The sequence below is a fragment of the Penicillium verrucosum genome, assembly GCF_028828655.1.
Source record: "Penicillium verrucosum strain IBT 35672 chromosome Unknown utg000004l_segment0_segment0, whole genome shotgun sequence".
Taxonomy (NCBI): domain Eukaryota; kingdom Fungi; phylum Ascomycota; class Eurotiomycetes; order Eurotiales; family Aspergillaceae; genus Penicillium; species Penicillium verrucosum.
Genome location: NW_026643213.1, coordinates 1,077,409 through 1,093,932, shown reverse-complemented (window position 1 = coordinate 1,093,932; position 16,524 = coordinate 1,077,409). Strand labels below are relative to the sequence as shown.

The 16,524-nt window shown below is 47.0% G+C and overlaps 5 protein-coding genes across 5 annotated transcripts; 4 read left to right on the top strand and 1 right to left on the bottom strand.

Annotated features, from left to right (window-relative positions):
- Nucleotides 1–622: 622 nt before the first annotated feature.
- On the top strand, nucleotides 623–2,593 carry N7516_009888 (MDR family MFS transporter; the record flags this gene model as incomplete). Its single annotated transcript, XM_057222607.1, has 4 exons — nucleotides 623–850; nucleotides 919–948; nucleotides 1,006–1,316; nucleotides 1,366–2,593. 4 exons carry the CDS (start codon nucleotides 623–625, stop codon nucleotides 2,591–2,593), a joined length of 1,797 nt encoding a protein of 598 aa, XP_057069828.1.
- Nucleotides 2,594–6,880: 4,287 nt separating this feature from the next.
- Nucleotides 6,881–7,621, top strand: N7516_009887 (uncharacterized protein; the record flags this gene model as incomplete). Its single annotated transcript, XM_057222606.1, has 2 exons — nucleotides 6,881–7,347; nucleotides 7,420–7,621. 2 exons carry the CDS (start codon nucleotides 6,881–6,883, stop codon nucleotides 7,619–7,621), a joined length of 669 nt encoding a protein of 222 aa, XP_057069827.1.
- A 1,757-nt stretch (nucleotides 7,622–9,378) lies between these two features.
- N7516_009886 (uncharacterized protein) lies at nucleotides 9,379–10,177 on the top strand (the record flags this gene model as incomplete). The annotated part of the gene is made up of 2 exons (XM_057222605.1): nucleotides 9,379–9,890; nucleotides 9,970–10,177. 2 exons carry the CDS (start codon nucleotides 9,379–9,381, stop codon nucleotides 10,175–10,177), a joined length of 720 nt encoding a protein of 239 aa, XP_057069826.1.
- Nucleotides 10,178–10,660: 483 nt separating this feature from the next.
- On the bottom strand, nucleotides 10,661–12,327 carry N7516_009885 (60S ribosomal eL33 domain-containing protein; the record flags this gene model as incomplete). Its single annotated transcript, XM_057222604.1, has 5 exons — nucleotides 10,661–11,184; nucleotides 11,286–11,428; nucleotides 11,496–11,549; nucleotides 11,845–12,024; nucleotides 12,311–12,327. 5 exons carry the CDS (start codon nucleotides 12,325–12,327, stop codon nucleotides 10,994–10,996), a joined length of 585 nt encoding a protein of 194 aa, XP_057069825.1. The 3' UTR covers nucleotides 10,661–10,993.
- Nucleotides 12,328–13,941: 1,614 nt separating this feature from the next.
- N7516_009884 (glucose-6-phosphate dehydrogenase) lies at nucleotides 13,942–16,104 on the top strand (the record flags this gene model as incomplete). The annotated part of the gene is made up of 8 exons (XM_057222603.1): nucleotides 13,942–13,985; nucleotides 14,263–14,335; nucleotides 14,389–14,409; nucleotides 14,467–14,817; nucleotides 14,880–15,077; nucleotides 15,131–15,215; nucleotides 15,277–15,933; nucleotides 15,992–16,104. The coding sequence occupies 8 exons, from the start codon at nucleotides 13,942–13,944 to the stop codon at nucleotides 16,102–16,104; spliced, it is 1,542 nt and encodes a 513-aa protein (XP_057069824.1).
- Nucleotides 16,105–16,524: the final 420 nt, after the last annotated feature.

Below are 16,524 nucleotides of genomic sequence, written 5' to 3'. Positions count from 1 at the left end.
CCATATATACGTTGTTGTTGACTGCGAGCTTCTCCAATTGACACCTTCACTTTCTTCCAGTGATCTTTTAGCATTTCTGTCTTTGTCTACAGCAGGTATCTTCTGGCCCTTACACTAACTAACTATATTATACCTTCGATCGTTCAAGACCAACAGAAATGATCACTTGAAGTTAACAGTAAGAATAACTCATCTTTTACTTGGTCCGACAGTTACTCGTTCCCTTGTCTCATTCTTACTCTCTCACTTTTTAAACTCCTTATCTCCGAGGGTAGTCGACCCGAGCAAAACTAGTACTCGTCTCGGTTATAAAAACCGAATCGGGGGTCGGTGTTCGGAGTTTGTTTAGAACCGACTCCGTGATGACCCACTTCAGGGCTGATCATCTCAAACCACTTCGGCTTCGCCATTTCGATTAAAGTAATTCCGAAAATACGACATCCGACCTCTTCACCCCTTCAAAACATATATATCACTGATCATGCTGATTCTACCATTCTGATAAATAAAAAAATCATATCCCCGTGATTGGCAAACATCTTATTGGCTTAGACGGAAGGACCTTAACTCTATTTCTTTCTAGAAAACTCTTCTTCCTTTCCATTTCCCCCAGCACTTCACGATGAGCGAGCGACAGCAACCGGAGACCTCGAGCAGTAATACTGAGATCGATCCCCTCCACGAGGAAAAACGCATCGATACCCCCGAACAGGAAGCTGAGGCAGATCAACCCAACGATGCGGAGAATGCAACGGAAAAGTCAGCAGAGGGTGCGCCTCTAGACCACGCACCCTCACAAGCGGCAAAGATGGGCAAGAATAAGATCATCGTCGTGATGACAGCGCTATGTGTAAGAAACTCTCCGGCGTGCGGAGAAAGCGTTCGGCAAGTACAGAAACGCTAATGGTCGCATTCTAGTTGGCTCTATTCTTGGCGGCTTTGGATATGGTACGTGCTCGTTTATTCACCCTTGTTTCGGGTTTTACTAACGTTGATCTCTTGTAGACTATAATTTCCACCGCCCTCCCTACTATCGCCGCGCAGTTTGGTGCCTCCGAGAGCGGTTTCTCATGGATCGCGTCGTCATATCTACTGGCGAATGCCGCCTGTATCCCCCTGTGGGGCAAGATCAGTGATATCTGGGGAAGAAAGTCTATCATTGTCTTGGCAAATGTTGTCTTCCTGGTTGGCAGTCTGATCTGTGCTTTGGCGCATGACATGGCTACAATTATTGCTGGTCGGGCGGTCCAGGGTATTGGTGGTGGCGGTATCATCATCCTGGCTAATATTAGTGTATCGGATCTCTTCAGTTTGAGGTATGGTGACTTCTTGATCTGGGATGGAATAAGGCTAACTTCTATACAGAGATCGTCCGATGTACTATGGTATTTTCGGTGCAACCTGGGCCATCGCAGGCGCTCTTGGTCCTGTTATAGGTGGAGCTTTCACCACAAATGTGTCTTGGCGCTGGTGTTTCTATCTCAACCTTCCCGTTGGAGGTGTCTCACTTGTTATCCTTGTTCTCTTCCTTCACATCGAATCGCCCAAGACTCCATTCTGGGCAGGGTTGCGCTGCATTGATTGGACAGGAACATTCTTGATCATCGGTGGAACCCTGATGTTCCTCTTCGGGTTGGAGTTCGGAGGTGTCAACTACCCCTGGGCCTCACCTACTGTCATCTGCCTGATTGTCTTCGGTGTGTTCACTTGGGCTCTGGCAATGTTCCTGGAATGGAAGGTTGCTAAGTTCCCTATCATTCCCCCGCGGCTGTTCAACGAGTGGTACAACGTCCTCATCCTGCTCGTTTGTTTCTGCCACGGATTTACCTTCATTGCCGCTACCTACTATCTGCCACTTTACTTCCAAACAGTCCTCCAGTCAAGTCCCATCATGAGCGGTGTGTATGTCCTGCCTTTGGTACTATCTCTTGCACTCGGTTCTACCGCCACGGGTATCACTATGAAGAAGACTGGCCGCTTCCGCGAGCTGATTATCGGCGGTATGTCCTTGATGGCCCTTGGATTCGGACTTTTTATCGACCTCAAGGCCTACGCTTCATGGCCCCGTATCATCATCTACCAGTTAATCGCCGGTGTCGGTATTGGTCCCAACTTCCAGGCACCTTTGGTCGCCTTCCAGGCCAACATCCGTCCCGCCGACATGGCCACGGCAACAGCCACTTTCGGCTTCGTCCGTCAACTTTCCACTTCAATGTCCGTCGTTCTAGGCACCGTCATTTACCAAAACATGATGAGTCAACAATCAGCCAAGCTCATCGCCTCCCTGGGCGCTGAAACCGCTGCCAATGTTATGGCTTCCTTTGGCGGCTCCTCTAAGTCCCTCATCAAAAGCCTTACTCCCTCCCAGCGCGAGGTCGTCTTTGGCGCCTATACACATGCCCTGAACCGCATGTGGATCTTTTACACCGCCACCGCTTGTCTTGGTTTTGTTCTCGCTTTGTTTATCCGCCCTCGTGAGCTGACTCGCAATCACACTATCCAGAAGACCGGTCTTGCTGAGCAAGAGCGTGCCCGTCAGGAGCTTATCGAGTCTCGGCGCAAGGATAACTCGAAGCCTGAAATCGAGGCATAATTAATTCCCCTCCCCCTCTAGATACCCCCTTGTCAATTTCTATCCTCCATGCTCCTTAGACCATATTCTTCTTAAAAGTTAATGCATACTGTTTAATTCGGGTCTTTGCCATTGCAGCCTCAAAGCCTCTCACTTGGGTTATGTTGGAGTTACCCTTTTTTGCTGTTTTCATATGAGTTATGATGCATATTGAGCCTCCATGCACAATAAAGTTAATCCCACAAAAATACGTAGAATTATATCCCGTTTGATCCCTGGATGCCTTCTTTATCAGGCACCTTGTCACTGGACTCATTCATATAAGTACATGTGGACATCTTAGAAGGGTTGACTCTTAGAAAAAGAAACTTGGAACACTTCTTATATTATGTTATATTAGCCTACGAGCATCCGACAGCCCTCATATATCTTGCTTTGCACCTAGCATAGGATATGGAATACCCTAAACTCACAGCACTACTATATGAGGAGCTGTACTCGAGTTGGTGGTGACCAAATCTCCGTGCCTCTCTTTTCCAATGGTCGAGGTTCTTCCTAGAACCACACAACTGCCGCTCTTGGGATAGCAATCTCGAAGATATACCGTGTGGACTTTATACTCAAACCAGGGGAAAGTAGAAGCTCTATAAATTATTAACTGAATCATATAATAAGTGAGCTATTCAACAAATCCTTACCCCTGATCCCACAGCAAAATGGTTTACATCTCCAGGTCTGATATCTTGTTGGTGCCTCAGGTCGATAGAATTACGCCCTTATATAAGAGTGATCTCCCCCCTCCTCCTCCTCCTTCTCCTCCTCCTCCTCCTCCACCACCACCACCACCACCACCTTATATACCACCACCACCACCACCTTATATACTATGGGCATTGGCCTATCTCAACCTGTCGGGTTTCTCCCCTTTTACTTCGCTACTATATCCCCAACCTATTGAAACTCGAGATTCGATACAAGTCATTTCAGGTCATCTGCTAGCAGGTTTCTCTTGAGCCTCGATCCCTGTCTTTCTTTCCCTCAGTTCATTTTCATTTTGTTTTTTCATAGTCCCCTAGTCTCTTTTCTCACTTCTCTTTCATTCTTCTCTCATTTCTCATCTATATATCTCATCAAAGTATACCCATGGTATGTCCTGCAAGAACTTGCTCTTTAGCCTTTTGCTTGAACTAACAATAACTTAACAACTACAGCTCAAGTATATGCCATCCCTACTCCACCGTCCATGCGCAGTCATACTAGCGACATACTTGTTGCTGTCACCTTCCAAATGGGAGCCGGGAAATCAAGGCCATGAAGGATAGTGACACGCTTGACCCGAAGGACATTCAAGTTCTATAACTAGTTTCCCCACTTCTTCAGTCGGGAAGGCAGTCTTCGGAAGATTGTTCATCACACCCTTGATTATGTCCAGAATGGCCGGTTCACTCGTCCCGCCCTGGCGTTAAACTCGCTGAGCCCTATATTGATCGAGAGTTACGTAGAACGTCATATGGACAAGTTCAAGCTCAAGAAGAACGACCCCGTGCATCTATTCTGGGATCGCAACAATATCCGAAGACACACGCCACCAAGACCATTCCAACTTCTACACCTGCTTGGGTTCGAGAATCCATGGTCTATCATTTATCTCGTGGACTTGGTGGAGAAATGCCAAGTCTCGTGCAACGTGTGCTACCAATTATGGCACAATCTCCCTTACCCTCACCATATACGTAGGGTCGAGGTTGTCAAAATCTTCTTTTCCATCCAGTAACTAAGGATAGAAAACGGGCTGTTTGGCCCAGTTCTTCGAGTCCTGCAGCCTACCGCGGAGCGAAGCGCCGGGTGGATCAGTAGTGAAGGGTGATTTTGACCAATCGCAGATTTGTTCGTCGATCCTTTTGTGGAACCTGGATTCGGCCCGCTCACCTTCCAGTAGACACCATCAATCAATATGGAAGATGCCAAAGAGGTCGTTGCCAAGCATCGCTGGAATAGCTATGAACGATTGAAACGCGCTGTGCGAAAATTCCTCGAGAATAATATTGACCGTCGTCAGTCTGCATGACGATACAAACGGTCAAGCCTACGTGGTATAGATGTACGACCTCGTGATTCTGAGGAATCCTTTGAAATTGCCACGAGATGCAATGATTGATTCAGTCCCTGGATAACGAACTTGCGGGTATGTCCTGGGATTCGAGGAATCCCTGTTCGCGAAGGATCAGGTCATCGTCGAGTGCCGCTAGTGACGGCGCAAGTTCCAAGAACTAGAACCCCACTCACTCATCTGAAAGACATACAGCAGAAAGCCGAGGAAGAACAAAAGCTCCAAGCTCCACTCCATATGGACCTTACCAGGACCTCCAATTCCCTCGGCAGTACTAGAAGAAGGCCAGATTTACTAACAATGAACTGATCGAAGCCCACCCCGATGCTTCGCTTAGCAATCTTTAGCCTGTCAGGAATTAGCACGGCGCGCGCTTATCCGTGACCCCGATAGCCTCGGAGAGCGCGACCTTAACCGTGAGTATGGCTGGAACCCATATTCCTCTATATTACTAGAAAGAGGCCAGTTCTGACGTTTCACCTAGCACTTCTCGGCATGTGCTGTGTCTCCTTTTCGACTTGGTCAACCACTTCCACCGGTCCATCGCTTCTCTTATGCATGATTCCCATCACTTGGTGGCCAATGTCGATGTCGACGCTGGAACCGGGAAGACCCATAATCTGCCACTCTCTGCGACCAAAGTCCGGATTTCCGAGGACGCTAGAGTTCCAGACCCAGTCATAAGGCCTGCTCCGCCGCCTTCATTGGGACCTTGGTAAGAAATATGGAAGGGGGAACGTGGTCAGCAGAAAAAATGTTCGCTGCCACCACGCAGGTGGCGATTGTCAACGCAGCGTGGATGCTACCATGTAGTTAGTTAATCAGTAGCAGGCATGTGCCGTTGCTGCCAGCTATGCTCGGGTCGGTCTCACCATAGTGACACCTCCCTCAGTGAAGACCAGATAGCCTTAAGGAGTGGGTCGGACTTCGGTCTATCACGACCCACATAAATCACTATCCCCACCAATTCTACCCTGTACCTCTTCTCACTTTCTCTTCCCCTGTGCTTAGATTTTTGAATCAATTGCCCTCTTTTATTTGAGAAGATCTTGCTGAGAACAATTTTGGATATATGTTTATGCGATAGCGTACACCCAATACTTTCTTTTTCTTGTTTTATTTCGCTGTAGAGATCACATAGCTTTCTTCTCTAGTTACCAACTCTCAGCTCTGAATGTTAACTCGCATTTTATTATGCACTTCGACGGGTCCGTTTCTGTAGTGACAGTTCTGCTTGTGATGAATATTATAAAATAAAAGGCCTGTATCTGAAAGAGAGAGATCCATGATAAATACTGGTATTAGTATAGTCAGATGACTGACAGGGCTGTCAACGCGAAACTCGAAACTCGAAACGCAAAACAAGAAATAAGGTCGCAGAGACCGATAATCTGAAATGGTTGGCCCGCAATAAAGCCGGCGTATTTCCTGCCCCGGCCGGATGGACACGTCAAGGGTGTATTGGGCAAAATTATCAGGTCAATTCGACCGTCACCCGGGAGTTTGAGTGATCGACAATGCAATGAAATCCCTCAGTTGATGAATATTGGGTAGATTCTTCGAAGAAATCTCTGTCACGGACGATCAGGGTGGAATGGAGAGTAGTATGAAACAGGATAGCTCATGGAATCATCGGATTGGATATATGATGCTGCAAGGAACCTTGGAGTTCAGCTTACGTGTTCCAAGGTTCAGGCAGTGTTCATTCGGCATCCCCCGGGAATCTCCCATGGATGCCTGAGAGATCTCTAGTCCATTTGGGGAAAGGCTAGAGATCCTGAGGTCCAGCCTCCATCCATTATTCCACTTACTTAGGTAACCCCTTCGTTTTTCTCTCTCTGTTTTCCCCCAATATGACAGGCTACGCCACTCTGCTACATTTTCCGGCCTGGATACAAGCCTTAGAACCTATTAGAAAGGGTTGAATCTCGATGACTACACTGCCCTGTTGGCGTCCCCCTCGGTCGGTGCCATCAGTTCACCCGGCCGAATATTGTGTGGCTTGTAATAAGGTGCAGCAGAGCCACACTCCAAAGTGCATAGTCCTTCACCGTATATCACATATCACCGTTGGATCCCGGGCATATAAATAATGTCCTTATCTCCTTCATAAAACCCAAATCGCCACTTGGACCCTGTTGATTACTTTGCTTCTATTTACTTATCCAACATTTCCCTGCCACTGTTCTCATATCACGATGGCATGGTCTCCATACAACGTCCCCCAAAACGCTTCCGGCATGTCTGGTCAAGATCAGGGTACTAGGGATGCGTATAACCCCTATGGGTCTGCTGCTCGTCAGTACCCTCCCTCTCTGGCGACGGAACCGTCAATGTTCCCTGAGAACCATCTTCCGTACAATACTCTCATGCAGCATCCCTCCGCACCAGTCCATCCCAACTACCACATGCCTTTTATCCTGACTCATACCGACTTCGATTCTCCCAATCACAATACGGTACACAATCCCTTGATCGAGAACAATAGACCTCGTGAGCTCTCGCCTATGGGCTATCTCAGCTCTGAGTCCAGTACTCCGTGCACCACACCATCGGGATCGGGATCATCCACTCCCGCTATGCAAGAAATGTCCCAATCAAGTCTCGGTGGTCATGAAATGCAGACCATCTATGGTGTTGCCCGAACACTCAGACCGGGAAACGAGTAAGCCATCCATCCGTATAGTGCCCCAGCTAGCGGATCATCACCATGCTAACATCACCCTTGTCATTCTAGCGAACTTCGAGGGACGTACCAATGTAACTGGAGAGACTGCAAATACCGCGGCGTGTTCTCCCGCAAGGGTGTTCTCATGCGTCATATAGAAACGCAGCATGTCTCGCCTCACTCGATTGAATGTCCTGTGTGTGGTAAGATGTTCTCTCGACGGGACAATATGACTGAACACTTGGGAAGAGTTCATTCGCAGCGATTATGATGAAAAGCTTGAGTTTGCATTGTGTCTGGAGTCACTGGGAGAATCTTTATGTTGAATTTGGATTATGGTATATTAGCGCTTGATATTGATATTCAATGATACCCGGAATTTTGGAGCTTGGTTTTGGAGTGATTATATTTTGATTGGGAGCAAGAAATAATGGAAGATCGGGCAGAAAGTAGGGATGTAATAGGGTAATACTGCATTATCATTATATAACATAGAAGTAATGATAGGACCGTGAACTGCCAGCTCATGCAGCTAGACTCCGCCCCATGCATTTGCATGCATATACGAGTCCATCACCAATGTAGTTCGCCCGCAAATGCACTTCCCGTCACATGCAATCACACTCGTCACCTAAGCCAATGTTTGAGGCTCTTTTATTTATAATTTCGATATCCCGGGATAAATTATAGATCGTCCGGTCTGTAAGTCAACAACAAAGTTCCCGGGACCCTAACTTGACGGAAGAAAGTCTGGGAGGATCATTAACCTCTCATCATGCTATCTCATGCATGGGTATAATCAAGTTAGAGTCCCTGGAATAGATATGCAGTGATAATATTCTAACATTTGGGACCGCCCCCAGCGCTGGCCCTGATCAATGCAATGTAACCCTGAAACGGGATCCCTGCCACATCCATGTTCAACCAACTCACATAAATAGTTCATATACTCCGTACTGAGGATTCTTTTGAATAAATCTTTTTTGTCATTATCAGGGTCTAACTGCAGGACGAAAAAGCACAAGGATCAAATGGGACGGGCGTTAAAAGTGTTAAAAAAAGGACAAAATAAGGAAAGAAAGGAATGTAGCCAAGAGAATGTGTCGATCTCTCTCGTATATCCCCAGTTAGCCTTGTGACTCCTCGTGGTTAATGATCTGCATCTTGCAGACGTTACGTAACAGTCAAGCAGAACAAGTTCGTCGCAATGAATAACACTAGATAACTATCAACCGATTCCTATGCCCAGGTCCATGGATTTGGAATTGGTGCATGCATTATTTCAGCTGCTTGCTAAATTTATAAACCTATACGGAGTAGTCAAATGCAGTTTATACCGCATTTGAACTAGTAATACCCCAAGGCGGGGGATAAGATCTATTATACATGTTAATCACTCTTCGCCCTCGTTATCAATTGGGCTTAGTGTTGATGCTGTGTCGAATATGATTAGCTCGTGACCTGCAGCATTATCACACTTCAAGTTATTCTCCTGCTTCTATGGGGCGCCATTTCTTCGGGCCAGAACCCGAGAGATCAAGAATGCAAATACTGTGTTCCCTGTAGCCAAGGACCATTGGAGACCGGGGCATCATGCTCAGCTGGCTAAAAGAGCCAGAATAATGATTCCGTTGTTATTGGAATCGCCCTTGTCCCTATGTAGTAATGTTAGACATGGGCTTGACGCACAGAACAAACCCCCTGCTTTCTAGAAGTCTTTTAGAACAATTTGGGAGTTATTCCGAGTAGTTGCGTCAGTCTCCCCAAGTTTGATCCCGCCCGTTCTTCTAATTTTCTTTTTTTATTCTCTTTTGCCCATCTCTCTCTCTCTGTCAGTTGGTGTGTAGTCTCCCCAAGTGCGGCTTTTAGTGGGATTGGCCGGCCCTGTACCTCAGAATCACATTGACTCGAATTTATAAATACTCGGCTGCCCTTCATCGGCTCAAAGAAATTATTCTATCTAACCGCCCACAAGCATTCGTGTAGCTTATCCTCACTCTCTACTACATCCAGGTCGGCGATTATACCATGATGGCGTGGCCACCACGCAACAACAACCCAACTATCTCGGAGGCCGCGTTTCAATGGTCCGATGCCGAATTTGAGAATTGGAGAACCGAACATCTCAAACAGCCCGAGACTCTTCTCATGTCCCCGTCACCTGATCCATCCACCACTGCTGCGAGAACGCCTACCACTCGACCTCTTTCATACAACTATCAATTCCAGCTTCCCCTCACACAACTCCCCTCTACACCTGTTGCCCTTGGGTCAATGCTGTCCCCCACTCCTTCGTCGTCGTACCTAGACCCAAACACCATCAAACGCCCCATCCACAATCACACAAGGTCCATTCCAACCCAAGCAACCCACACCGTCCCCTCCCCAGCAAGCCTCTACGACGCTAGATGCCCCAGTCCATGGGATGACCTCCCAGTCTCGACTCCCGTAATAAAAGAGACAATTCAGCTGGATGAGACGAACAATGGACACAGCCAGGGCAAAATGCCGTGTCGTTCTCGTCAACGGGCCAAAAGAAAGTGTGTATTTTCTTCTTTTCTTCTTTTCCTCAAACGCTGTCATAATCATCGTACAGAATGCTGAACACACTTCATCTAGGGAGAGCGATAATTACGGAACCTTCAAATGCGAGTGGAAGGGCTGTCTATATGACCGTCTATTCTCGCGTAAAGGTGTGCTCATGCGACACATCCAGACTCAGCATATCAACCCTCGCGCTTTCAAGTGTCCCTGGTGTGACCATGCTTCGAGTCGACGGGAGAATTTGAAAGCACATAGACAATCGATTCACAAGGAAACTTTGTAGGATTTCATGATGGGATGTATGTTTTTGAGTGTTGGGTGTTTAGGATACTTTTGTTTTGGGTTTATATACTCGGGAATATATACTTCGGCTAGAGTGGGGTTCGGATCGGATTTTATGTTGGAATATATATATGTAGATTTTTATTTTTTTTCGCTTTTTTATTTTTATAAAAAAATTGAAGATGAAGAATAACATGTGGGAGCTAGAACTGGAATAACATAGAACATAGAACACAGATATAATCGCATAGAGCGAAAAAAGAGTGCCCTCTATTTCCAACTTCAGGTGGTTAACATGGGGAGGATCCACATCACACAACCTGGGGAATCAGGCCGAATCAGCCCACACAGGGTCTATGGGTGCTAGAGCTATAGCTAATTTTAAAATTGATACGGCCGAGGTTTGTTTATCTTGATGTTGCCATGGGAAATATATAATTTAGGTTCGCAAAACATGCATATGCCATGGTAGATTGGAGCCAAAGCAAGGAAATGCAATTTTCTTCTAGAACAAAAGATGGAAGACAGACGCACGAAGAAGCGGATCGATTGACCGGTCTGTTGAAATTTGAAATGGTATGGAATTTGGTGCGTTTAAGCGTCAGATACACAATGGGAGAAGTGACGCTGCGCGACCAGACACATCATGCTCGCCAATTGTAAGAACAAGGAGAAATATCGAGACGAAGCTCGTTCCCAGTATCTTGGGGTCGACACAGCTATGAAAGTGTAAAATTTTTTGATTCGTAGGGCTTTGTTGGCCCTGCCTTCTCCCACGAACAAAACGTTATCAACCCGCCAACTCCATCACCTCAAATCAACATCGGCTCGTTCCGTCGACTTTTCCTTGCCTGACCGACCGTCTGTGCGAAGAAGTGAATCGCCCACTGAAAACAACACAAAGAAGCCGTTTAGATGTTGGAGGGGTAGAGCATAACGCGGACGGTAGCGCCGAGGGACTTGGGGGGAGGTTGTGGCGGAACTTGGCGCGCACAACACCGGAGTTTCCTGGAACGAGTCAGATAAAAACGAAATTGAGTTCGGGTTTCCAGACACAGAGGGCCATTCGGAAATAAATGGTCATGAGACTGGTTGTTCAATTCACGTACCGTGCGGCCGGGTGACCTTGCCCCAGATCACCCGAATGTTGGAGCCGCGGACCTCACGCTTAGCACGGTAAACGAAAGCGACCTTCTTGCCGAGGTAGAACTTGGCGGACTTGGTGTCATCAACACCCTCGATCTTGACCAAGCTGTATAACCATATATCAGATTCCATTTCATCGAGTATTCAATATCATGTGCGCAGGGTGTAGATACCTGGTGTTGGGGGTCAGGGCGTGCTTGGAGCGCTGGAAGCTCAGGTGACGTCCCCTGTAAAAAGAAACTCGTATTAATGCTCTGTCCATATCGTGTGTTGTTTCGATTTGAGTGGCGATGTCTTGTGTCCCCCAAATCGGTCCTCCATGTCGAATTCGTGTATCCTTAATTGCGACGATGAAAGTGCGGTGGTTTAACTTACTTGACGTAGACTAGAAAAGAATAAAATAGTTAGCACATGTCTCTTTATCCAGTGTGCGACCACACAAGGTGCCTGCTCGAGACGCGGGTTTGCGATTTCGAGACCGCCAAAACGACGATCGATAAGACAGACGTTCGAGGGATTCACTCACGGCGGTGTCCTTGTTCCGAAGGCATTGTGTCGGCGTTTCTCTGGGGAGCGGGCAAGGAAAGAAAGTCGAAGGAATGACCCGCAAGATCAAAAGTCGTTCCCGTTTGTCGTGGTTGTCGTCGCTTCGATAGAGTCAGGCGCACAATCAATTTGGGCAGCCGTGTGTTGGTTTTCGCCCTAGCCTAAACGGGATCTTAGCGAGCCACAGTCCACGTGATATATCAGGGCTAAGCGAGATCCCGTGATGGACACACCGCTCGCTATCTTACATCAGCGATTAGATAGGCAGAATTTGAGATGAGATAAGCTTTTATCAGGATTCTTATTTCTCCGATCCGAACCCTTGAGGTTCATTTACCGATCATTTACCGCCCTACTTTTTTTTTTTTTTCTGCCACTCGGGCTACTGTAGTCCGACCGGCGAGTCCAAGCCTACAAGTCTGCAGCTATCCAGCTGACAAACCTAAGCCATGACGACATGGGTTCCCACCTTCCACCTTCAATGTTGAAAGGGTTTCATTTAAAGAAAAAAGCAATATGCAAAGGCTATCGTCGGCAGCTCGAGATAGTGAATTGTTTTCATCAATATTAGCCAGCTTGGGAACATAAGAACAATCAATATCTTCAAAGGATAGCAGTGACATGATCCGGGTAATCTTCCGGTAGATTGTATACTTCAGACCGAGACCACTGATTGGGAAATCTAGAAGTTCATGTATCCTGCCCCACATCCTGGCTGACGGATTACATACTGACTTACCTTTGAGACCGGTTATGTACAATATACGGAGTACAAAGAAAGTAATGTATTGATTGAACCTTGGGGCAACTTACAAGCGGACTCTGTATGAGAAACCTCAGGAACTAGACTAGGGTTAGAGTATAGATAGGGTAGTATACCCCCCCAAGTAGCACTCAACGGTTAAATATGTATGCTCCGGATTCGGACCCTCTATCATAGATCGGGTCAATACCAGTCTCAAACCGGACCTAAGCAAGTGGCCTCTCGCGGGAAAATAGAATCCGTCTGGGACAAAATGACAAATGTGCCGATCCATCCCCACGATTTGGGTCACCGGTCGAAGTTCTTATCGAGTTGCGTGCTCAAGGTCTATACCATGTATTGTACCTGTTCTTGCAGATTCGGTACTTTAATTTGATACACTCCCTTAAAAGGATTTTAGTGGACATTCTACAACCTTCCCCTCGATGTGATGACTTTTTATCCTAATGCAGCTCCGCTTTCGATACATGTGCATACTATACAGGCTGACCGCAAATCTGTTCATAAATATAATATAGCTGCTATAACTCCGTATACAATATACAATATTGTTATGGACACGTATCACTCCACAGTCGAATTCAGCCTGTTTTGTTGGTGCAGTATGATCCGCACCTATAACTGAACTGCGTCTCTTATCAGATGACCTCCCCTAATTCTCTTCTCTCTAAAAGCAAGCTGTTATTGAAACAAGAATAAGCGACAGGCTCACATCGGGCCCCTTTGACAATTGCCCCGACGCATTTTGTATCACCCCGAGCCCCGACCCGAGCCTCAGTTGTAAGCAGTGCTGATAGATAGTCCCTGGCTCCGCGGGGCATTGATAATCAAAACGGGTAAGATCCCGTGGGATCTAAGAGTGGTTCAAGGTTCAAGGTCGATAACATTGAGCAGGAAGATCGGACTTAAGACTCTCCAAAACTTGATATAAGAAAGTTATAAGGAAGTCGACTAGAATTTGCCACGAGGCTAGGAGTATGTAGGTCCTAAGTCCGGGATTAAATAGTAACAAAGAGAAACAAAATATAACTCGTCTTCTGTATGTATAAGTACAATATTGTACGAAAATAAATAAAATAAAAATTAAATATTCAAAACACCTAAAACACTCCAAAGGTGATAAATACGCCTTGGAGTCATAAAATACCAATACCCAGAAGCCCCACCAGCCGAAGCTGTGAACTTCCGTTAAAAAAGTACTCCGCCGGGTCCTGTTGGTGTTCCTCAACATTCTTCTTTTTTTTTCCCTTTTCCAAACTTACTCAACTCTTCTTCATCTTCATTTTTGTGTATTAAGCGGTTGGTGCAATATGTCTAGTGTGATCAACCAGACCGATGACCGTCAGGGTGCTGGGTGAGTTTCCCCTCCTGCGTCTCTGACATCACTTCTACCCCCCGCGGAAGCCCACCCGCTGCCTCCAGCTCAAGTCAACCTCAACTTATCCCCCAAAAGTGTGCTATCTTGGAGTTATTGCCTTGATCTCGATAATACTCAATCCATTCCTTCAACGCTTTCGCAGATCATCTCTGCTCAGAGAGCTTCCCCACTCAACCCCTCAATTGCCGCGTCAAATGCAAAAATCTTTCTCGGTCAATTAAACCAAAACACTAACAATGGATATCGCATTCAGCACCATCGAACTCAAAGATGATACCATCATCGTGGTACTAGGCGCATCTGGTGATCTGGCGAAGAAGAAGACCGTTCGTACCCCTCTAGGATGTGATGATTCTTTGACGTACTAACCAATCTATAGTTCCCTGCACTCTTTGGCCTCGTATGTGCTATTTCCACTAACTAATCTAGTTCTTACTCACTGATAATTTTACCATAGTTCCGCAACAAATTCCTTCCCAAGGACATTCGGATCGTCGGATATGCACGGACAAAGATGGACACCGACGAATACCTCAAGCGCGTTCGCTCGTACATCAAGATCCCCACAAAGGAGATTGAAGATCAATTAGATCAGTTCTGCAAGATGTGCACCTATGTTTCCGGCCAATATGATCAAGATGATTCGTTCATCAGCCTGAACAAGCACCTCGAGGAGATCGAGAACAACCGTCAATCGAAGGAGCAGAACCGCGTCTTCTACATGGCACTGCCTCCCAGTGTCTTCACCACTGTGTCCGAGCAGCTGAAGCGCAACTGCTACCCCAAGAGCGGTCTCGCTCGCATTATTGTGAGTTTCCCTGGACAGCCTGGCCCAAAACCTCATATTGATACACCTATTCTTTTTAATAGGTCGAGAAGCCCTTCGGTAAGGATCTTCAGAGCTCCCGCGACCTCCAGAAGGCTTTGGAGCCCAACTGGAAGGAGGAGGAGATCTTCCGTATCGATCACTACCTTGGTAAGGAGATGGTCAAGAACATCCTAATTCTGCGATTCGGCAACGAGTTCTTCAATGCCACATGGAACCGCCGCCACATTGATAACGTTCAGGTATGTGGTGAAGCGATCTTATTCCGGATATCGGGTCCTAATATCCGCTGCAGATTACATTCAAGGAGCCCTTCGGCACTGAGGGCCGTGGTGGCTACTTCGATGAGTTCGGTATTATCCGTGATGTTATGCAGAACCGTAAGTATATTCAATCGCACTGACTAGATATAGCAAAAAAAAAAAGCTAACAATTCGATAGACCTTCTGCAGGTTCTCACATTGCTCGCCATGGAGCGCCCCATCTCTTTCTCCTCCGAGGATATCCGTGACGAGAAGGTCCGTGTTCTCCGCGCTATGGATGCCATTGAGCCCAAGAATGTCATCATCGGCCAGTACGGCCGTTCCCTCGATGGTAGCAAGCCCGGTTACCTGGAGGATGATACCGTACCTAAGGAGTCGCGTTGCCCGACTTTCTGCGCCATGGTTGCATACATTAAGAACGAGCGTTGGGACGGTGTTCCCTTCATCCTCAAGGCCGGAAAGGCCCTGAACGAGCAGAAGACCGAGGTTCGCATCCAGTTCAAGGATGTCACTTCCGGTATCTTCAAGGACATTCCCCGTAACGAGCTTGTCATCCGGGTTCAGCCAAACGAGTCCGTCTACATCAAGATGAACTCCAAGCTGCCTGGTCTCTCCATGCAGACGGTGGTTACCGAGCTGGACTTGACCTACCGCCGCCGCTTCTCCGACCTCAAGATCCCCGAGGCCTACGAGTCCCTGATTTTGGATGCCTTCAAGGGCGACCACTCCAACTTCGTCCGTGACGATGAGTTGGATGCCAGCTGGCGCATCTTCACTCCCCTCCTGCACTACTTGGATGATAATAAGGAGATCATCCCCATGGAGTACCCCTACGGTGAGTTTACCTGCTTTTCTTCTTCTCCAATCATAACATATAACTAATTTATATCTAGGCTCCCGTGGACCCGCGGTCCTTGATGACTTCACTGCTTCATACGGCTACAAGTTCAGCGATGCCGCTGGCTACCAGTGGCCCGTCACTACCTCGGCCCCCAACCGGCTGTAGGTTTTCAGAGTATAGCTGTTTACGATGATTATGGGAAGCGGATTCGGGATACGAAGGAATTAAAATCTCTATTTTCTGACTCTGGTTGATTGGCCGGCAGGCAGGAGTCGCGTCATACTGTGATACTTAGGTTTTCGAGACCAATTCAAAATTAGGATTGGATGCGACGCACGCAATGAAAGATATTTACGCCCCTTATTTTGTTTGGTTTTTTCTTTTGGTGGATATTGTCCCTTTAGAGTTGAGAGTTATAAAATCAGCTTCCATCCACCTAGTTTCTATGGTAATATGTACGGAGTAAAGATACTTTCCTAATAAGATAAGTCCCGAATGAGAGCCCCTATACGAAGTTTGCCGAGTGCACGTCCTTTGTACATGTCCCGTGTGTACTTTGCACAATCCCCCTGTACAATCCCCCCT